Genomic DNA, 24,090 nt, shown 5'->3' with positions numbered 1-24,090 from the left:
ACCTATTACGCCCCAAGCAATATGTTAGGGGTTTATATATCTACATCTCATATTTCATCCCCATAACAGCCCTACTAGGGAGGACCCGGGTCTCGATCCTACCAATAAGGGCTCTCCCAGCCCAAGTCCCACAGCTAGGAAGAGGCAAAGCCAGCATTCACGTCCAGTTCTGATCTGTGCAAAGCCTACATTCTTTCCTCTTTTCTGCCTCCTTCACCCTATTATTTTCCCACTAGTCATCCTGAAAACGGCAAACTGATTTTAAATTGAAAAATAATATAGTTGATTTGCAAAAATTAAAAACTCATAATGAAAAGCAGTCATGATCACTCTCTCTTGTTATTATGCTTCTGTGATCTTGGTCAAGTTGTTACCTAACAGCTCTGAGCTTGGCTTCCTATTTTATTGAAGGGAAATAAAAAACGGCCTGCTGCCTAGGAATATTATGAGGGTTAATGAGATAATGCTTTTAAAGAGCACAAGGTGTGCCCAACACAATGAAAACCCTCAGCAAGAATGAGCCAAGTGTTATTGTTTTCACCAGAGAAAAGAATGGTTGGTCCTCCTGGTAAACTGAATGCGCACATTTGTTTCTTAAAGTACTTAGAAGCATGAACACTCTTCATTTGTAATAGTCAAAAATGTCAACAACTTACCCCGGAAATACATTGTGGTTTTTTTCTTTGAATAAAATACTATATAGCAGTTGCATAAAATTTGTGCATCGATGTAGACAAATCTCAAAAATAATATTAAGTGAAACATGAAGTTGCAAAAAGTAACTGATTATCAAAGTGAATCTTTAGCATACCTACAGATGTTATTTTTTCACATATTTTTTATCACTAAAATTGCCAAGAAAAGCAGTGGCCTAAAGGCTAATTAATGTTAAAGCTTTCCCTTGATGATCCACACTTACCTATCACTTAGGCAAGGCAGCCACACTAAAAAAAATAATCAATTACACACCATAAATGGACCACCATTTCTCAGAATGTTTGTTTTAAAAAATGCAGTTCTTACAACTCATAACAGACGAACTATAAATCATTATGGAATTGAAGTCAAAAGAAAACATCATAATCATTAGGCAGCAATTTAAAATTGCCTTGAGGTTACATAATATCTAACTAAAACACACAAATCTGAATTCAGAAAACATGAGAGTGTATTAACTACAGCAGAGACCGGGAACATTAAATTTATAATGTACATATAATTGTCTCAATCTACGAAGTTCCAAAAAAATGTCCTTAGGATAAGAATAAATGATAATTACAAAAGGATTACAACACAAAAGTCTACACCATTATCACAAAACTTTTTTTAATCAACTAGCAAAAGTTGCAGTTCAAAATATATTTTTTCAAAATAGAGTTTTTTTAATTATGAAAAATAAAAAAGTGTAAACGTAATGTCTTTTTACTTGTAAAAAGTATCCAGCAGATTGGGGCCAGCCGGCTGGTGCAGTGGTTAAGGTTCACATGTTTCCCCCCTTTGGCAGCCCAGCGTCTGTGGGTTTGGATCCTGAGTGCAGATCTACACACCGCTCATCAGGCCATGCTGTGGTGGCATCCCACAAACAGAGGAAGATTGGCAAGGATGTTGGCTCAGCAACAGTCTTCCTCAAGCAGAGACAGGAGGATTGGCAACAGATGTTAACTCAGGGCCAATCTTCATCACCAAAAAGAAAAAGTATCCAGCAGATAGATACCTTTATCCTCTAAAAATAAATCAAACTAATAACTATTTAAATTTTGATTCATTGTTTACACGTTTAAGTCAAAATTTTGTAAATACTGAAATAGTCTATATTTTCATAGAATTTATAAAAATGCATTTTAAAGGAAAAAATCTGCATATTCATAGCAGACCTTTCTCACTTGCTTTTAATTGTTTAAAATTAGCAAAATATTTTAAAGCTAGAGTGTCGAACATAAATTGGTGATCTTCTACATTCCTAGTAAATACTCCCATTCTTATACAAGCAATCAACATTTTTAAGAATATTTACTAAATGAGCAGTTAAGAAAAGTAGGTTCTGGAATCAGATGTATTAGAATAAAATCCCAGTTCACTACGCATGTGATCCTGGGAAAATTAACCTAAGGCTCAGTTTTTCTCTTGTTAGAGCCGTAGAGTCAATTCTGACGCCAAGCAACGCTGTGTACAGCAGAGCAGAACCCTGCCCAGTCCTTCTGCACCATCCTCTCACTTCCAGCGCTGTATCAGACGGTGCCCTGCTGCCGTTCATAGGGTTTTCACGGCAAATCATTTTGGAAGTGGGTGGCCAGGTCCTTCTTCCTAGTTTTAGACTGGAAGCTGTGCTGAAACCTGTCCACCATGGGTGACCTCGCTGGTATTTGAAATATCAGTTAGCTTTCAGTATCACAGCCACACACAGGCATCAAAGTATGACAACCGACAAACTGATGGTGTGGTTCCCCGACCGGAAACAAACGGGTCGCAGAGGTGACAGTGCCGAATCTTAACCACTAGACCACCAGGGCTGACTAAGGCTGTTAGCTCTGAAGATAACATACGAATAATACCCACTTCACAGGGTCACTGTGAGAATTAGATAACCCATGGAAAACTATAAACCAAACTAGCACGTAGGTATTTACTAAATGAGACTCTTACTATTGATTTCCTAGTAAATACTAGACATTGCTACTGGCACCAGGGATGCCAAAATACAGACAAACTAGGGCCTCTGCCCTCAAAAAGTTTATGCTCTAATGGAAGGTACTTAAATTAACATATTCTTGTAAACTGTGGCATTTCTCTTGCAAACACTAAATATGCACATTTTCTCTTATGAATGCAACCAGGATCTTTGCACTGTAATTACCAAAGGTGCCTAAGGGCAAGAGAACCAGCCATGGGGACAGAGTGGCGGGAGGATCTTGCAGACAGGCCAGCCTAGAGCCTATGCAGGAAATCTGTAATCGCACTTGGTGCCACAGCAGTAACAGTCAAACCTGAACAACCTCATGACTCTCAGCGGAGAGACAAGTGTTAAGCTTTTCGCGAAAAAATACCCCACCACGGCCCTGGAGAAAACCACAACTGTTGTAGGCATAACTTTGAGAAAGGAATGAAAGCTCTTTCTCAGTAAGTCAGCTCTTGGACTCCACCAGTTACCTCAAGGGACTAATGACCCCACACGCTGTTAGGCCCCTCTTTCGAGTTCCTGTCTCTGGTGGACCTGCTTCCATACTGAACTGTTACCATCTTTTTACATCTGTCTTCTACACTGCACTTCCAGCCCCTCTATTCCTCTCTGCCTCCTTCACACCTAGCACAGCGACCAGTACCAAGTAGGTGCTGACTAGATGTGTGATGAATTACTAATTTCATGCCAATCACTGTGCCAGGCAATAGAGATACAAATGTCAGAAACACGGCCCCCGTCAAAGAACAAATGATCTAGTTGGGGAGACCAAGTTTTCAAATACGAAAACTGTAGTCATGGAAGAACATAATACCAGAGGTGGAGGAAGGTATGGAAGGAAAATCCAGGTAGAATTAGGGGAAGGGAATTCCCCCAATTAAATGGGAGAAAGCTCGAGTCCCAGGCAGTTACGAGTTGGAAACAGACTTTGGGAAAGAGCATACAAGAGCAACAGAATGACGAAAAAGTTTTAAAAGAGAAGAAAGAAAACGTTGGTTGAATAGGTACGTTAATGTCAAATTTAGAAAAGAACACTGAAAATATAACGGTTAAAAATAACTAAATTCCCGCATATTGAATATTTGCAGCTTATAAAAATTCTTACCTCCCTGAAATTCCTTTTATTGTCCCTGGAATCTCTGGTACAGGTCGATGTCTTAGCATAAAAGATCGAGACGGTCTTGAAACCAATTTGCTCCGACTTCTCACAGGTGCGGGGACTGGTGATGATGGAACATACAAATCATTTACAACCATTTCTCCTTGAAATTGAAAACATGGGGATGGTGGTGATCTTTCAGAGAAACCATTAGTTCCACTTCCGGAATGCGCTGCTTCTGATAGTGAATAGCCAAAGGCAGAAAGACATTCAGGGTCTGCATTAGTAAGCTGGCTTACATTTTCTGAGATCAAATCAACTTTTTCTACTGGTTCTTCCACAACTGCATGATCCGCAGTCGTCTTTGTAATCAAAGATCCTATCTTAATATTTTCACTACCAAACAAAGAATCTTGAAAAGAACCCAAATGCAGGTGTGGTTCTTCTTCTGGAATGGGAAAGTTGTGTTTAGGAAGAGACAGCTTATCATCTGATTTAAGAGACTGGCTATTTTCCACACTAACATCATTTTGATCAAGATTTCTTGTAACAGTCTCCAACTGCGTTGGGCTAGGTGTCTGAACTCTACCTGAATTTGAAAGTTCTATGCAGGTGTTCTGATCAGAAGATGGAGCACGGCAATCCTTTGAAGTCTCATCATTCTTTGTTTTATGAACGTTTGCATAGATTGGAATATCTTGCATCTTTGACAAGATTATCTGTAACTGTTTAAGTATCCTCCTCCGGTGCCCCGTAGGTGATATTCCAATTTTGTGTAGCACGCTGTCATTTATTGCTGCACAGTCTTTCACAGTATTAAAACCAAACTCACGAAAGTGTAAGAGATACTGCTCCAAATTAATGCTCATCAGGAAATCTTTGATATCAACATTTACTTCACTGACTGAGGACATAATGGTGACTTCATTACTAAGCTGAGTTACAAAAAGCAGGACAGTGGATGCACACACAGGACAGTGCACTTCTGTAGGGGTTTTTCCTCTATCACTTGTGACAGAAAAATGTCTCAAAATGTTATTTTCTCCACAGTGAATGCTTTATGTGTTTAAGCCTGAAAAAAAAGAAAATTCATTAGAACATTTTGGTTATTAAAACCTAGTTTTACATTGTAAATTCTCTCTGAAGAAACACAATAGAAATGAAGAGAATTACTTTCGCTGAGAGTTTAGAATCTTTAGCATTACTTTGCATGCCCCAGAAAGTCAATTCCCAGGCAGAGTGTGAGGGTACAGGACAGAAATGCTCCAGTAATATCAAATACTACTTACAAAAAGGTAAAAAATGACTCTCACACAAATATAAAATGAACATGTGTCAAATATTTTATTCAACTCATTAATTAATGAAGGAATCGGTACGATAGTTAAGACTAGTTCCAAGATCATTTGCGGAACAAGTTTCTACAGTCCATCAGAAAAAGCTTTTTTCTTTTTTAAGTGTTAGAATAAGATGGGTAGGTTAGATTTAAAAACAAAACAAAACAAAACTGTTTATTGTCCTACAGGGCAATAAAACCATAACCTTTGCGGTTATCTTTCTACCGGGCAAAAATCTATAAGCTAACAAGTAACTTCCCAGTTCTGAGTTCTACCCAAATAGTAAAGAGAAAGTGGAGCACGAGAATTAGAATTAAACAGCCCTGGGGGGGGGGGGGGGGCCTGTCAAACAATATCCCCACAAGGCATTGAAAGAACATGCTGCACATTCTCCTGACTTCCAAATTTTAGATAATTTTTCTTAACAGTTACTAGCTATGAAAAACTTCTCCCTTTAATACACTTTCTTCAAAGACTCTTAAAAAGCAGTTAGTACATATTTCTCAGGCCAATAATTTTCACTTCAAAAAAGCAGCAGCATTATACGTACAATATTGATATACAAGATAAGACTAGTTGACTAGTTAATTCTTAAATACATTAGGTAACAGGAAACAAGTTAATATGAAAGTAAAAGGAAAAAGTTTAAAGGTCACATTTTCCTCCTATATACCACAGCAGATTCATATAGGTTCATTTTTCTCCCAAACAACATCATTAAATTTTCTGTAAAGTTGATTTATCTAGGTGCTGTTTACATAGCTGTGTTCAGTTTGTGAAAATGTATGATATGTGCAAATTTCTGTCTGCCTAAATAAAAAGAAAAAGTGCAGAATATGCATAACAGCCACATACTGAAGTAATAAAATGAGACACTCAAACAAGGTAAATTTATCTGAACAAGCGTTGATGCAAAGTTTCTGGAAATCATATATCAAAACAGCTCTCTAAAGACACAACTCCGACTCTGCATGTGTTACATGTCAACAGCCCATGAACTATTGCCTCAACTGTTTAAAAATATCAGCCAACACTGACAAACAGGTATATGGAAAAAGGGAAAGTACATATCATATTCAGGCAGCACTGCAGAAGCAGAGAAATAAAAACACAAGCAAGAGATGAAAGGCAGGAAATGCCTTTGCCAATAAGGTATCCTTCTGTCACACTCCAAATGACAAAATGTTAGAGGAAAAAAAGGAGAAAGTTAAACCTCAACGCCATATACAAACCTGATTCTCAGATATACCACTCTTGTTCTACACAATTATTTGGTAAATAATTTTTTTGCACATCACAAAATGGAAATAATTATTGCCAAATTGGCTGGCACCTTGATCTTGGACTTCCCAGTCTCCTAAACTATGAGAAAATAAACACCTATTTTTTAAGCCAGGCAGTCTGTGGTATTTTGTTGCAGCAGCCCAAACTGACTCATACACTCCTTGGTCCTCACTGCCTTTGCCATGGTTCAGACTCTCATTATCTCTCGCCTGGATTACTACAACAATCTCTGAACAAATCCCTCAGGCCAGCCTCCATTATCAGTGAACCACTGAAAATCCAAATTTAGCATGTCACTCCACATTCTCAACAGGATAAAGTCTAAGCTCCTTATGGCGCCAGACCACAGTCTGGTCTTGGTCTAACAATAATAATAGCAGCTACTATTGATGTAAACAGCAATTGTGTGCCAGATACCATAACTCATATATTTCCTGCAAGGTAGGTGTTCCTATATACTCACTCTAGGCTCAAGTTCAACCCGTGCCAAACATTTCTACCAACATCCTTCACTCACTTTAGCTCATTAATGTTAATTATCGTTCCTGAAGCAGCAATGTTTAATAGCCCCATACCTTTTGCACGTTCTGTATCTGCTTACAAATCTAAACATTTTGCAAAATCCTATGCACTATTAAAAACCCTGAATAGGCAAGTATTACCGCTTCTGTGAAGGCTTTCTATTGACCCCTTCAAACAGAATGAATCACTCCTTTCTCCATATATACCTATAAGTAGGATCCTGGAACTTTGCAAAGCGCTTGGAACACGTTTAAGAGAGAGGAGAGAGGTCAGTAGCGATAGAAGTGGTTGAGAGGCCCATTCTGTTAGTTTTTGGTGGGTGTGCATGTGTGTTTTAACACACAAAGCCCTTTCCTTCCCTTGGAGTATACACATATGCATCTTGGGTGGCTGAAGCAAGGATGGATATCCAAATGTTTCACCAAAAACCCTCTCTCTCCTATCATTCAAAAGTTGAATATGGCTAATGAACCTGATTCCTTTTCATAATGTGGAAGAGGCTCCCTTCCACAGGCCCTACAATCCTCTCTGTACTTTAATGTCAACTCCATCCTAAAATCACTGGATTTTTAACTGTCTGATCACGCAAGGGTGTTCACAGATCCAATTCTTTCTTTAGAGGCTTCTAGCCCATACACACATCATCAGCTGCAAAGAGATGGACATGCCCAACTCTACAAAAGTCTACCATGTGCAAACTCGTTAACATGAAATTGAAACTCTCCACATTTTGCCCTCCACTGGGCACAATGGCATGTGTACAGCGTTCCAGGTCAATGGCTCTTGAGGTACTGGTCTATGGATGTGCTGTACAGCAACAACTGTTGACAACATGCCCAGGAATCTGTATCTGTAACACATCCCAGTCATCTTTGGGACAGCAAAATTCAGTAACTACAATTTTAAATCCCTCACACTCCCCAAATATGCTTTACACCATCCCACCCAAGCCTAAGCTCATCACTCTCTTCCCTTGGATGGAATGCCCTTCCTAACACATTGCCCATGAGTCTGCAGTGAGACTCAAACCAACCTCCTTCACTTTCTAGCACTGTAAACACAGGCACATGTCTGTATGTTTCCTTACACACAAAATGGAAATACTCAGAGGTACCTAGTGCTGGTGAAGATTAAGAGAGATTATCCATCAAAAGTGTTAAAACAGTGCTTAGTATCTGGTAAGTGCTTGGTAAACATTCACGTCCATCATTATAATTATTTATTTTCATCACTACAGTCATTATCTTCCCACAGCTGAAATCTTTCCCATCCTTTGAAGTCTAACTTAAATGCTATTTCCTTCACAAGGTCTCTACTGAACAAGAATAAACCCTCTTTTCCATATTCCTACAGCATTTACTTCTTAGAGCATTTAATCACATTCCATTCATTCCATACTAACTAACCTATAGATGCGGGGCAGTGCAGTGCAAAAGCCAAGCTTTGGGAGCTAGACAATCCAGGTCAAATCTCAGTTCCTCCACTAAGCAGTTTTGTGAGCTTAGGCAAGTATTCAACCTCTCTGTGCCTCAGTTTCCTCATCAGGCAAATAGGAATAATAACAGTACCTTCTTCACAGGGCTGTTGTAAAGCACTGAGAACACCAACTACACACAACAAATGTTACATAAGTGTTTGCCATTATAATTATTGTTTTATTATCCCATAATAAACTAATAACTCTGCCAAGATGATGACCAGCCCATACAAGCTGCCTAACACATGCTAGTCAAATTATCTGTTTATAAACACAATGCATGACATAGATGTAGTACATGCTCAGAGGATGGACAAATACTTGGTATTACAGATGTTGTTGCACACTTGCCCATCCTATCCTGACCCCTTTGCAAGAGGAAGTAAAAGGGAAGTAACATTTAGGAGCCCTTGCTACATGCTTGACTTTCGATATCACTTAGTAAACATTATTTTATCATCTTACTAAACTCTACCCTGAAACTACATCCTGAACCAACTACTCACCACCTCTCCGGCTCACATCGAAGTCCAAGCCACTACGTGGTCTATTTTAGACCACTACAATAGCCTCCTGACTGAAAGCCCTGATTCCGTCCTACCCCACTACCCTGCCACACAGTATATTCTCAATACAGCAGCCAGAATGGTTCATTTTATAACAAAAGTCACACCAAGTCACTCCCTACAACTTCCCAACTTCTTCCCTGGCTTTCCCCTCCATCACTTAATCATCGCCAGGTTAGTCTCAGACCAATTCCCACCTCATGACCTTACCTCTTGCCCTTCCCAACATGTACCCATGGCTCATGGCCCACTCCATCACTTTATTAGGTCTCTGCTCAAATGTGCCCCTTCAGAGAGGCCTTCCCTAATCCCCCAAGCATACAAGCATGCCTTGTGCCTCACTACTCCTTATCCTTGCTTTATCTATCTTTGAGGCATTTGCTACTACAGCCATGCATCACTTAACGACGTTTCAGTCAATGACAGACAGCATATATGATGGTGGTCCCATAAGACTAATACCATATATCCTAGGTGTGTAGTATGCTATACCATCTAGGTTGGCATAACTACACTCCATGATGTTCACACAACAACAAAATCACCTCGCGACGCATTTGTCAGAATGTAGAGAGAGAAAACTAGGTCATCAAATTTGCGAGGAGCAGAGACAGGATTCAAGGGCAGATTTCTTCAATCTTCTAACCACTATAAGAGATCTTCAAATCAGCACTTGGGGGATGGTAGGAAGACAGCTAGAAGCATTCCAAGCCAATTATGTGGCTTTTAAAAATTCATGGGTTGGCCTTCCCCATCCTGATGCCTCAAGTAAGGAAAAGGACCACAGTGAGCCCTTCTCCAATCCCCCATCCTCCACCCATTACCAGTGGAGCTTTGTCATAACCCCCAGTTGAGCTAGGAAAGAAAACAACTGAAAATCGTGGGTCACTTCATTAAACCATAAGGTAATTAAGTATTCAGTGCTGATAACTTCTGGAATCTCCTTTGCCTGACTAATAGTTTACAGGAGGGGAAAAAGTAGCACAGTACAATTGATTCAGGCATAAGTTTAAGCCACTTTTTTTTTTTTTTTTTTTAAAGATTTTATTTTTTCATTTTTCTCCCCAAAGCCCCACGGTGCATAGTTGTATATTCTTCGTTGTGGGTTCTTCTAGTTGTGGCATGTGGGACGCTGCCTCAGTGTGGTCTGATGAGCAGTGCCACGTCCGCACCCAGGATTCGAACTATCGAAACACTGGGCCGCCTGCAGCGGAGCGCGCGAACTTAACCACTCGGCCACGGGGCCAGCCCCTCCACTTTTTTTTTTTAAAAAAAAAAAGCATACCATTTTAAAATTGGAACTATAGCCTTAGAGTATTTAGAAACTGCAAATGTGTCAAAATAATAGGCTTAACAATCATAGGATGACAGGATTGAAAGGAACCTTAGAAAATATCTACCAAATAAGAAGAAATTAAGCTGTCACATGAATAGTGAAACTTTTCAATGTTATCAATATAAGTCTTACAGATTCTAAGAACAACGAGAGTTTATTGTATTCCAGAACAGTGGTTCCCAATGGAGCGGAACTATCTCCCAAGGGGAAATCCAGAAATGTGTGGGAAAATGCTTTTACTAGTCATAATGATTGAGTGGCACCAGCAGATAGGAAAGGTAATTTACGACATCCTACAATGATACCCAAAGTAGAAACCTCAAGTACAACTTTTACTCCTCCAATCCTCTACAGCTAATCACCCCCATAGGGTGCCTGGCACTATAGGTAACAGAAGTGTCCCTGCCTTCAAGTTGCTAATAAACTTACTGTGGAGAAATAACTAATCACTTAAAAATTTAGGGGGCTCCACACGTATGACATGTTGAACTAGTTAGTTCAAGCTACAGGTCTTACAGAATTCCACCATTGCTTCAGTACAGAATATAATCACAAGAAATAGGTATCACGGTATTTGTATATCAAGCAAATTCATTGTTTAATACCAAAATATTTAACTCCAAGTATTCATAAAGACAACAAGTTCCACTTTGTTCCCCACAACCATGCAGAAGAGGAAGTGGTTTTGAGAAAATATGTTTGCTGTCGTATTATTCCCTCCCATAGTTCAGAGCAGACTGCTAAAGGTCAAAGGTCAACAAACCCTAACTTATTGTTCTAGCCTGAGTGCTTCGTCCCCAGAACACTGTAAAATTGGTCCTTTAGTATCCCTCTCCTCTACCATTTGTTTACCTACCTTAGCTTGTGACAACACTACCCCCAATAAGCCCCATACAGGAAGCCCAGTTCCCGCAACCTGGCCATCTCTCGTAACCGTGGTCACCCACAGGCTCTGACCTCCAGTGTTCCATGTTCTCTACCTTGACCACTACTCTTTCCTGCCCATCAAAACATCTACCCTCTACCATTCTCCCTCAGACTTATATTGCTAATAATAATAGCCAATATTTGTGGAGTGTTTACAAACTATCTGTATAGCATCTCATTTAATCTTCACAGCTGCCTTGGGAGGAAAGTCTCAGGCCCAAAGCCACACAGCAGATAAACAGTGGAGCCAGAATCCTAAGAGTCTGACTCTGCCATGTGTGGTATTAACTGTAATGCCTCCTATTGGTTATACAATCAATTTAACAGTAGAGGGGTATCAAGGACTCCATATTTTCCCTCTTCTTTGCCTGTCTAGCTAGCTATGCATAAGGACTTACAGTCACGAGGAAAATCGTGTTTAAATATACTGTGCCTTGCAAGCTCAAGTTTTACTCACCTTTTTGGTTTGATTATTGGCACATGTATCCATGTAAGTGGTTAAATACGAAATACTACATTTATTTACACTTAAGTGTTTGAGATTTAAGAGACAATGAAAAATTAGGGGAGAACTTCTTAGAAATTACTGTGTAAGTCAATAATAACATAGAATTTAGTTTATTAAAACTTATTTTGCATCTATCATTGCAGAAAGACAGCTAATGCAGAACTATACAGTATAACTGATACAGTACAACAGTCTGAAGCCAAAATCAAATAATCAAATATGACCAAAGCAAATATTCAATGCTCACCAGCGCAGTCAATGGTGATGGTAAAAAAAAAAAAGCAACACGCACACACAAAAACATCCAGCTTGACTAGAACAGAAAGTGTTGAAGTATTATTCCAAAAGGTACTTGACCATGGTCTTAAAGGTTTAACTTTAAATGTGATGCAACAGGAGACAGGGGATGGAAGCAACCCAAATGTTCACTGACGAATGAGTGGATACACAAAATGTGACGCATACATGCAACTGAATATTATGCAGCTTTAAAAAAGAAGGAGATTCTGCAATGTGCTACAACATAAATGAACCTTGAGGACATTATGCTAAGTGTAAGAAGCCAGTCACAAAAGGACAAATACTATATGATTCTAGTTATATGAGGCATCCAAAGTACAGTCAGCCCTGCACATTAGCAGGTTCTGCATTCGTGGATTCAACCAACTGGGATCAAAAGACCTACAATGATTGTGTCTGTTCTGAACATGTACAGACTTTTTTCTTGTCATTATTCCCTAAACAACACAGTATAAAAGCTATTTACATAGTGTTTACATTGTAATTAGGTATTATAAGTAATCTAGAGATGATTTAAAGTATACAGGAGGATGTGCGTAGGTCATATGCAAATACTACGCCATTCCATATGAGACTGGAGCAACCGCAGATTTTGGTATCGGTGGGGGTCCTGGAACCAATGCCCCACGGATACCAAAGGACAACTGTAGTCAAATGCATAGAAATAGAAAGTAGAATGGTGGTTAGAGGGGCTGGAGGAGAGGGGCAGTTGTTCAACAGGTATCGAGTTTCAGTTCTGCAAGATGAAAAAGTAGACAGGAGACCTGTTTCACAACAACGTAAATACACTTAACACTACTGAACTGTACACTTAAAAACAGTTAAGGTGACAAATTTTACATTATGTGTCTTTTTCTACCACAGTAAGAAGGAGACAGGGAGACAGACTAGAAGATTCGGGCCAGCTTCTCAGCTTGTATTCAAACTGAACTCCCTGTACGTACCTGGACTTTTTCCTCTCCTTTGGGGGCCGATTCAAGTCTTACAAGTGTGTACCACCACAACCATGAGTCTGTCCCATCGCCCTTTAATCCCGCATTACTTCCACCCAGGCAGATGTACAGGGAGCACAGTGCTCTGGAATCAGGCGACCTGAATTCCAGTCGCCCTTCCCCATTTGTTAACTATGTACCTTGATCACGTTATTTAACTTCCCTAAAGCTCACTTTCCTCATCTGTAAAACGAGAATAATTCACCTCACATCTGATAGGATTTCTGTTCAGATTAAACAAGTAAAATATGTAAGGTATATGCAAGAGTACCTGACCAATTATAAATGTACAAGAAATCTTGGCTATTATCAATTCATTTGTTGTATACAATATTGTACTTGGTCCTATGCATTATATTACTGCACTTGGTTTCACTGATCTTCTTCTATCTGCCCAGTAAAATTACATTGCTTTAAATTAGCACTGTAAATTCTTCTTCTAATAAACCTACAAAGCACCTACCACATCAGTAAACATAGTTTTATTAATTTAGTAAAATACAAATGTGGTTACACTAACGAGAAGGATGACTTTACCTGAAGACTTTAGACTTGGGACACAGATCACACTGATTACCAGTGATCCCAGCTCTGCCGTGTGCCAGCGGTATGACCTTGGGAAAGTTTCTTTCTCTGAGCCTCACTGTTGGCGTCTGCAAGCAGTGATGATAAAAGCAGCCACCTCACAGGATGGATTTGCGTATCAAATGAGTATATGTGCATAAACATCTTAGAACAGTCCCTGGCAAGCGATAAGCATTTAATTAGTGTCTGCTAAACGGAGAATAACTGAGGTTTGAGCTGAAAATAGCCAGGCTCTGGGCAAAAGCACGCCGCAGTTTGAATCAAGGAGAAGGATTGTTTTAAGTTACATTTTGATTATTTTACTTACTGTGCAATGGGAAAAACAGAACGCTTTCAAAATCTATAATTTAACATCTATTTCCACATCAGGTGAAGTTCAGAAGTGATAATTCCTTTACTTATTATGAGAAGTTATTAGTACATAAGTAGTACGTAAGTTTAGGTGTTTTAGATAATATCTCAATAGTTAAGTGCTTGATAATCTCCTTATCTTCAGTAAGTTTTTTCTCTTTCAAGCTGTCCATCTAAAGTTTAAGTTAATTGGCTAACGCTTGAGACTTGTTTCAACTCTAACTCAGAGATCTTTAAAGAAAAGCTATATAATTCCTGGGCAACCAGAGAAGATTTCATCTTCCCGAGTTCCTACAAGAGCAGAAGTGGGGTGAACGAAAAGGAATAGTTATCTGAAGCCTGCACCACTGTGGAAAACTCCCACCTGTTTGCCCCTAACACCCAGGCGGCTGCCTCTGTCCAGTGCCAGCCCCACCTACCCCTCTCTACAATCCAGCCACATCTAGCCGAAAGGAGGAGAGTCAGACCCGTTAGAACTCATGGGCACATATTCTTCAGGATTCTGCTCCATTTCATGCTATTGTAAACATACCTTCAATGCTTAATTGACTCAGGTCAAAACTAGCATTATACTTCACTAAACTTCATTCAGGTAAACTTCATTATACTTCAATAAAAAGATTTTAAAATGTACATTTATGACGTGCCCTTTTTTATATACACATTTATATTTTAGTTTTAAAATTTTAGTACAAATGTGCACCTCACCATTTCTCTGAATTTGAGTCGCTTTTTAGACTAAGAACCAGATGTTTCAAAATGGCCTACTGTGAACAGCTTCCTCCACATTTATAAATAGCACCCTGACCTCTTTTCCAACTGAATTTGAGGGCTTATTCCTATTGGCCCCATAACTGTCAAAGTCTCTTTTTCTTAGCAAAAGAGGGTATCTCAGCAAATTTCTCCCAACTTATTGACTTAACTTATCTACATTTATTCATTCAATAAATATTTAAGGAACACTGAATAAGGAACTACTCTCTCCAACGTAACAGCGGGAAACATTTGCAGGTCAGGAAAACAGCACCTATTATTTCATTTGAGAACAGTGTTAAGTGCTACAAAGAAAGTGAAGATTCACTGTCTTCTCTCTAAAAGTTTAAAATCTAAACGAATAAATTAGATATGATTACATGTAAGCAAAGGAAAACAGCACGTATATCAACAGTCAGTTCTTTACTACTCGGTAAGTATCAGTAAAGAAGAAATATCAAAATTGGAAGACTCTGATGTACCCCCAAAAAAGCACTTCAATAGTAATGATAAGAAAAATCAAATTTTGCAAGCCTGACTTTCACATGATTTACATTTTCAGTATTGTTTTACTTTTAATTACATAGCACCACCATGTTTCATGACTGCCAAGGAACTCTAGAAATCTCAAATCAACTCCATGAATATAAGAGAAATATGCAGCAATTCAGAGCTTTGAGGATGGAGTGATCAGTGAAGGAGCTATGGAGGGGCGTTTCAAGATGTACAGGAAGAGGCAGCGGGTGGAGACAGCAGCGTCCGAAGTAGAAGGAATGCCCTAAAGGGATACGGAGAAGATGCCTTCAGGCAATAGCGAGTCATGAGAATAGGTGGGACGGACCTAGAGTTCAACAGGTAATGAAAGGTGAAGCCAGAACGGGAAGCTAGAATTGGCTGCGGATGGCTTTGAACAGCAAGCTAAGGATTCTGAACTTCAAGATACTGTGCAAGAGTCTCGGCAACCATTTCACCACCACCACCTCAAGGACCCCAAGTCTCCAACCCGCACAGAGATCACACTTCTCTTCTGCTCTTCCCTGACCATCTCTCCAACTCCAAACTGAGTAACCTCTTCCTAAAGCTACGTAATGTAACCAGGAGAGTTCTTTTTGCATCCCATTTTTTTGAGAACCATGAAAGCAGATACACATTATTATTCCTGCCCTGAGTACTTCATCTACCCATCCACTTTCGTGCATTAAAAAAAGAAAATTATTCTCCCCACCTCTTCACTAGTAGTTTTTACTCCTGAAGCTGCTCAAATGACTCCTCCACCCCAGATCAAGACTCCTTTGTTTCCTCCATAGCATGGGAAGGAAATAAACTTATGCTGAGTCAAAACTGCAACGAAATTTCACAAGTCAGATTTCTAACTAGAAAGGATCATGTGAGGAGAATACCACTGACTATTATTTCAACCAAGGAAATTAGTGAGCAAAATGGTTTAACCATCATTATATATTTAATCTGGCCAATACTTTAAAAAAAAAAAAAAAAAGGCCTGAAATGATCAACTACAGGGGTGCAGGACTTCACAGCAAAAATTAAGAAAACATCTCACAGCATCTAATCTCTCATCAATCTACCTGTAGTCAAATCTAAGAAATATTTCCAACATTAATAAGAAGTCTACCTAATTAATATTTTACAGAGCATTCCAAAAATCCCTCAGCAAAGATTGGATCCAATAAAGGAGTCAATAAATAAATGAGGGAAAAAAACTTGTTAAACGAAGGCTATTAAAGCAATGACCACCATTTATACTTGGCAATTTTATAGCCTCTTTCACCAAACTTTCTTGAAGATGCAGGGAGGTGGGGTAGAAAGCAACAAAACAAAAAGAAATACCTTATTCAATATCATAAAGTCCATAATGGAGAGTCCCAAGCAGGCTTTTAAAACTTCATAGTACTCATATAAGAGTTTCCAAAAACATTGCAATTCATTATAATGAGTCCTATACTTAACCACAGTGACTAAGAGTAGTTGAATTGAAAAGTTTATTAATTGAGTATCTATGGGCCTCACACTGCTAGAAACTTATATTCATATTAAATGATTAAGAATTTGTTTTTAAAGGTAGCATCCGCTTCTCCTTTCATGGACAACCCATATAAAATCTGACAGGCTTACAGAGGAACGAAAAAAGACAAACACATACATGCCCACATAAATAAGCTTAACCAAGTCATCTGACTTACCCTTTAGGTACATTTTAATTTAAGTTAATCTTTGAGTACTGACAAATCAAGTCTATATAAAACACTCTTGGTGTTAAGCCCCATCTTAACTGTGTAAGTGTTAAATATACATTTAAAAAGGAGCCAGCAAGATATTTCCACTTTAGGCTTTAGCCTAGTTCCGTGACCCATTTTGCTTTTCTCTTTCTTTTTTAAAACATTGTTAAACAGTGGAATGTCATGAGAATTTTCCCTCAGAATTTCTCCTGTAAGCGCTTGAAAATCAGAACTAAGAGTTTAGAGTTTTTTTTTCTCGAAAAAAGTTAGCTTCCTTTTTAAAACAGCCATAACTTCGTCTTCCAATTATTTATGGGCAACGTTCCATAAACCCGCGCGGGGGTAGAGTGCTTAAGTGCCGGGGGAAATCAATACTGGGCTTGTCGGTACAATACTATTATTGGTAATCACAATGACATCCGATTAAATGTACTTTTAAAAATAGCTTCTCATTGAATACACTTCTACCAAAAGGATATATTCCACTGAGCAGCCTACTTCAAGGACAACCTCGCAAAAAAAAAAAATGTTGCTACCACCATGCAAACTTACAACAGCCCAAAATGTCATCATTCCACACAAACGAGCTTCTATTTTTGCTCTAATTATCAAAGATTATAGTTCACAACATAATTTCACGAAGCCTTCCCCCATATCGAAATAACTCGGGATCGCCGCAAGGAGGTGAAGGAAGTGTAGACGAAAACAAGCCAGGGTGAACTTTACTAAATGAGATGGACACCCATTCTCCCAAGAGACCTGTCTCCAAAAGTAAACGAGAAAAATCAACCTGGTAAACTCACTGCCGATACGTCCTCGTGTAAGGTGTTGGGTTCAGGCAGGTGGAGGCCAAGTGATTCTAATTAAAGTGAATTAACAGGCCTGTTGTCTCAAAGCGTCTAACAAGCAAGATGCGAGGGAGCACAGAGATGGGAGCAAACTCATTCCCACTAGAGTCAATAACTTGGTGCCTGAAACTCGCTAAAGGGCAGCTAGCTCCTTTGTATTTACTTATTTTGGGGAGGGGGGAGAAGCTAGTTGTCTATCCCGGTTGCCACCCTCCCGGGCCGAAACGCATTAGTCAGCGGAGTTTCTGTATCACTTACCGCTTCTGGTTTCCTTTAAGACGCCCACACGCGGGAGCGAAATCCAGGCGCAGAAACCAGAGCCAAGCACTTTGCGCTCTGGAAATGGACCCGGAAAAGTGCCAGAAAGCCCCGGCCCAGCCTGAGCCAGTCCTCCCCGCCCCGGCCCCGGCGCGCAGCCCACCCACGGCCCCCGGGGCTCGCCCCGCGCGCCGGCAGCCCAGCCCCGAAGGCGAGGCGAGGAGAGCCGGGCGGGGGAGTCCGGCCGCCGGCGCCTCTCCCTGCCGCGCCCGCTCGGTCCTCACCCGTCTGGCCCCGGCGCGAGGCCTCCTCCTTCGCGGTCCCCGGCTCGGCTGCGTGGCGGCGGCCGCGCGGGCGGTGCTGTCACTCGCCGGCGCGCCGCGGCCGCCGCACCTGGAGGCGGGGAGCGCGGGGAGCGCGGCGGGCGCGCAGCTCCGGAAGCGCCGCGCCCGCCCGGCGCCCTGCCCAGGTGCTCCGCGCCGCGCCTCGGCCGCTTCCTCCTGCCCGGGCCGCGGGGGCGGGGAGCCGGCGGGGGGCGCGGGGGCGCGGGGGCGCCGGGGCTCAGCGGCGGGGGCGGGCGAGCCGGCCGCCCCGGTTCCGCAGCATAGTTGGGCGGCTGACTCAGTCCGCCGCGACGTGGCCGCGCCTGGCACTCTGGCCACCTGGCGCACCTCGGCCCCGAGGCTCCCGGGCGGGCGGGCTGGGGAAGCCGTGGGGGCGCGTCCCGGAGCGGGGATCGGCGAGCGCATGACCCGCCCGGGAGGGAGCTCCCGGCACCCGTGCCCCTTCCTTTGTCGGTGCGCACGGATGGGGGTTGCCTGTCCAGTGGGCGGGACCGCAGCACCACGGATTATTAGTGTTACTCTACTAAATCCTGTCCCTGTTACCTCAGCGTTTCCCAGACTTAAGACTCATCTAGGGCGCTCATTTTCCCAGGCTGCTTCTAGAGTTGCACTCAGTGGGCCCGGGAATCTATTTACCAAGCCCGAGCTGATGAGTCTCAGTCCATTATATAGGATTCTCCTCCTTCAAACCGTCCCTGCGAGGAAGGGATTAAGAGCCCCATTTTCTACTTGAGGAGTCTGAGGGAAACAGCGACTTGCCCAAGAAGCCACAGCTTTCGAATATGGAGGTGATTTTCAATTTAGAGCTGAACTCTTTCCCCTGAGAAATACAGCCTCTTCAGTGATTTTCTAAATTTCCCTTTCTTGTCTTTTCCCGTAGAGAGAAGGGATAACCGTGCCCCGGTGCCTTCTGGCAAACTCTTAACGTTTTTCCCTTAGAGCTGGACCTTGACATTGCTCTTAGAAGTGATCATAAGAAAGCAGCAAAAGACAATAAGGGGATCCCTCCCCAAAGAATCCGTGTGTGCCCCCGAATACCTGAGTCCATAAAATCCACTTGTTTGCTAGTGAGTTCAAAGGCCAACTCCTTATTTTTATTTTTTTGGTAAACATCTCTTCACAGACTGTACCTGAAATTCTCTCCCTTAAAAGATGAAATGCCCTTATCTTTCCCCTGTACCTGTTGATGGAAGTGAAGCAATTAGGGAGGGCGGTGAGCTTATTATGAAAATGAGATAATTGGTGAAGTCCAGCGTGTGGGAAGCTTCCCAGGAGCCCAGGCTCTGGGAGGCGTCATCTTCATCAAAATACCTGCCAAAAAGCAGCCCCCTGCCCTGGGGGGACTCAGAAGGCGCTGTGACACGCTCCAGAGACGCCAAACCTCCCGTTTCTTTTGAACCAAATAAACTATAGCGAGCCCTATTCCGCCAGGAAAGTTACCTTGACATTTCCTAAACCTCAAGAATTGTCTTTTCTTTGGATTCCTGTAGAATGTTATTGATATGGTTCTTTCCTGGCTTCATTGTAGGTCCATACTCTGTTTTGTTTTATTTTGTTTTCTCTCTCAGAGTTCTCACATACTTTTCATTTATTTATATCTTTGTAAGCCATCTTAAATCCTTTTCTGAACAAGGTGGGTTATAAATAAACAGAAATTCTGACATCAGTATGGTATGTCTCAGAAGGTCAAGCATTGCTTTGTCCTCAAGTTACTTCTCTTGGTGGATTTTATGAACTAATTGGGACTTTGTTCCACTTTCCAACAATATCTTAGTTTCTTCATTATTATTGTCATTATTGTTTGGAAAATTTATTGAGCACTTACTTTTTGATGGTTTGAGAATACAGTGGTTAGCAAATACGCCATGACCTGTGGGTTTATAGTCTTCTCTTCAGGGAAGTAAAGTTAAGGGCTCTAAGGCTCACCAATGATTTAATAATAGCTCTGGGAAGTGAAAGAAAAACAACTGGCCCTCCGTTGAATGTATACATCGGTTATAAGATGCATTCTGATTTTAAGAACCTTAATATATGGAGGAAAACAAAAGATGTCTGAGAAAATATGGCAAAAACTACTTTTTATTAATTGCTCATTAATCATACCAGCTTTTAGTCAATGCCTAACATATATGTTCTATATGTACAACAATTCTATGAGTTGGAATTCTTCTTCCAATTTTATAAATATAGGCTTAATTGAGACTTAGGTTAAGTAGTAAATAGTGGATAAATTGAACACATATAGGCTGTATTCCTAGGCTATATTTATTTAGCAGCCCTCACAGTGAGGCATTCAGGGAACAAAGTAGAAGGAAAATTAACTTTATAAGAATTAAGGTATGAAAATCTGTTTACTGCCAAGGCCATTGGAGTATATATTCCCAGTAATTTCCATCCAGGCTGGATTTATTCCAAGGTGACCCCTCCCAACCCCATTTCCTTGAATTTTGGTAGGACAGCAAGTATAGCTATGTCCTTGCCAGACCATGTGTCTTTGCTGGTCCCATCTCTCCTACCCAGAGTGCACTCTGCTTCTGAAGGAGGCAGTTTGAGACAGTGGAAATCCTCCTCTCCTCCTCCTCTCCCTCCTTTTCCTCCTTCCCGTTTTCCTTATGTCATGGAGGCTAACACCCATAGAATATTTACTCCCGCCCATTGCTATTCTCAGCACTTTACTCATAAAAGTTCATTTAACTATCTCAGCAGCTCCTTGAAGAGAAAGTGTTATTATCCTCGTGATAAAAAAAAATTAGAAAGAGAGGTTGAGTAGGACCATAAGGAAGAAAGAATTCCAACCCAGTGTTCTCAGGGTCCACCCTCTGCACTGGATGGCCTCCTAGGGAAAGGGCAGTGCAGGAACTGAAATGGCCTGTGCTCAAAATGAAGCCTGATCGGGTAGGTTGCGGCATTTTGAGTAAACTCATTAACTTATCTGAGTCTCAATTTCCCTATCTGTAAACTGGAAATAATAATACCTAAGAGAATTTAATGTGATTGCATATCTAAGGCTCCCAGAAAATAGTAGTCCCTCAGTACATGGAGTTCTATCCTATCTTCTCCAGTTATCCTTCAAGACTAGGTTCAAATTTTACCTCCCTCTCAAGTCTTTCCAAATCTCTGATACCCAGAATTATTTACACAACAGAATTTAAAGTAATCTCTCGATTTTCCTCTAAAGGAAAATCCAATGTTATTTTTGCCAAATATAAAGTTTTAAGAATGTAGATGAAATAGATGTCTACTTATAATATTTAATTCATCATTTTAAATAAATATTTATAAAAGTAAAATTACATATTAATGCACAAATACTACTTTTCCATTCATATATTATAAAACAATTTTATCCAAATTTTAATCCTTTTTTTTTTTTGAGGAAGATCAGCCCTGAGCTAACTGCTGCCAATCCTCCTCTTTTTGCTGAGGAAGACTGGCCCTGAGCTAACATCCCTGCCCATCTTCCTCCACTTTATATGTGGGACGCCTACCACAGCATGGCTTGCCAAGTGGTGCCATGTCCACACCCGGAATCAGAACCGGCAAATCCCGGGCCACCAAAATGGAACTTAAGCACTTAACCACTACGCCACCAGGCCGGCCCTTATCCAAATTTTAAAATGCAACTTTGACATCAATGACTTCATCATGAAAGCCACATTTTGAATCATCAGTGTTTTTTTTTTTTTCAGAGCATATTATTTTCACTTCTGTCTGAATTTTTGATGATACTTAATTTTCTGAATCCTTTTATGATTCTGTCACTGGGAATTTTATTACAAACCACAAGTTCCCACTTGCTTTATATTAAGAAGTTGTTTTTTCTCATTTATCTCAAATATGTACATTAGTGATCTCCACCAGTTTTTGTTTTTTTGAATGGCTTTTAAAATGATGCTTGTACTAACATGGAACACTTAAAATTGTGAGGTCATGTCCCCCCACAAATAACTACTTAATCTGTTTTAAATCTCTTCACCTCCTTATTTTTTAAACCAATTTTCTCAGATGACCTCAGTGTGTATCCTAAACTAGAATCGATTGAGGATGTTTCAGGCTACACACCGCTAGCCCCACTCCAGTAGGTTACTGGTTTGCAGTTCAGACTAATGTACAAGAATTGAAGGGAGGTAGAGATCCTGTGATACATAGATTCCATGTACCAGACATTGTTACACATTATGAACTCTTTTAATCCTCTCAAGGGGCTAGGTGGTAGATACTATCATTATCTCCTTTTTTAGCTGGTAAAGAAATAGACACAAAAAGGTGTCTCATCTAAGAACTCACAAGCAGTAAATAAGGGAGAAAGGATTTGAACCCATGTAATGTGGATTCAAAGTCTAATGCCTTAAGCATTCTGCTCTGATGCCCCAGAGAAGACTTCTAAAGTTTCAACCACAAAGACCTCTTTTCTGGTGCCTAATTTTTAGGGGAAAATGATGTGACATATTCAGGCACATACAACGCTCCTTCTTGGATTTTCCCATTGCCTTTTGTGTTTACCACTATTGAGGTACCCTTGTCAGTAGGCTTTGCATTGGGGATATTGAGAAGCTTTTCTTATTACCATCTGTATTCCTGAAATACCATCACCCTTACATAGTGCTCTTGTCAGTCAGCCTTGCATTGTGGCTACTTGGAATCTTTTATTTTGATTTGAATTCCCTGAAGTACCTATCATAAGGCCTTAGATAAATGTTTGTTTTATTAAATTTAAATGCTTATATTCATTAAGTTGTCTCCTTTTGGTACTTTGTTACAAGTTTTGAGAGTTGCTTTGAAAGTTTTTTTTAACTCTTTCTCATCACCAGAGAATGGCTTAGTAGATGTCTAAAGGAGACGAAGGACCGGTGTAAAATTTCCAATTCAATGATTGACCAAAAGTTGATGGTATTGTGGAAGTAATTTATTTTAAAATATAAGGTTTTCAGAAACTGTTAAATAATACCAAGAAAAAAGTGATCATAAGTTTGTCTGTAAAACTAATATTTCAGAAACTCATTTAGGCAGTAGAGATTAGAGGATTTCATTGATACCAATACACAGATTTTTACATTTTACTACTGCTGAAATGGGGACTCATCTTAAAATGAATTGTTGTTGGCCAGGCAGTAGTCAAAGCATCGTTGTCATTGCCCACATGTCCATAAACTTGATCACAGGGGCCAGCCCGGTGGTGCAGTGGTTAAGTTCGCACGTTCTGCTTCTCCGTGGCCTGGGGTTCACTGGTTCAGATCGGGGATGTGGACATGGCACCACTTGGCAAAAACCATGCTGTGGTAGGTGTCCCACATATAAAAGTAGAGGAAGATGGGCACGGCTGTTAGCTCAGGGCCAGTCTTCCTCAGCAAAAGGAGGAGGATTGGCAGTAGTTAACTCAGGGCTAATCTTCCTCAAAAAAAAATTTTTTAAATAAAAAAACTTGATCACAGATGTTTGTGTTGTCACCACTTCATTTAAGTTACTTGTATTGACAATGCTACACGTTGAATTTAATTGTCATTTGAAATGTCTTAACAGGATTATACTAGGTTTCTGCAGAAAAGCAAGGAAACAGAGCATATGATATTTGATAAAAATCTATGTCTAAATAATTCTCAAAGAGCATTTGTATATTTACATGTGTATATGACATACATATGTATGATTATGTTTAAACCATATGAATTTGCTATTTGCCTATATTTAA

The 24,090-nt window shown here is 40.4% G+C and overlaps 1 protein-coding gene across 12 annotated transcripts in view; it reads right to left on the bottom strand.

Annotated features, from left to right (window-relative positions):
* The window catches only part of ARAP2 (ArfGAP with RhoGAP domain, ankyrin repeat and PH domain 2), a 177,602-nt gene extending 159,072 nt beyond the window's left edge, over nt 1-18,530 (bottom strand). For 2 of the 12 annotated variants that reach the window (XM_070612990.1, XM_070612994.1), the window contains exons 1-2: nt 18,342-18,475; nt 3,783-4,848 (exon numbers count right to left, since the gene is read on the bottom strand). In XM_070612990.1, coding sequence (XP_070469091.1) covers nt 3,783-4,690 — 908 coding nt within the window. In that variant the 5' untranslated portion in view covers nt 4,691-4,848; nt 18,342-18,475. Of the gene's footprint in view, nt 1-3,782; nt 4,849-13,562; nt 13,768-17,741; nt 18,035-18,057; nt 18,248-18,341 lie in introns of those variants that run through there. The other 10 variants (XM_008516861.2, XM_008516864.2, XM_008516863.2 and 7 more) reach the window with 8 other exon arrangements.
* Nucleotides 18,531-24,090: the final 5,560 nt, after the last annotated feature.

This window comes from Equus przewalskii, chromosome 3 (assembly GCF_037783145.1).
Source record: "Equus przewalskii isolate Varuska chromosome 3, EquPr2, whole genome shotgun sequence".
NCBI classification, from domain to species: domain Eukaryota; kingdom Metazoa; phylum Chordata; class Mammalia; order Perissodactyla; family Equidae; genus Equus; species Equus przewalskii.
Note: the sequence above shows the minus strand (reverse complement) of the source record. Positions and strands in the feature narration are given on the sequence as shown.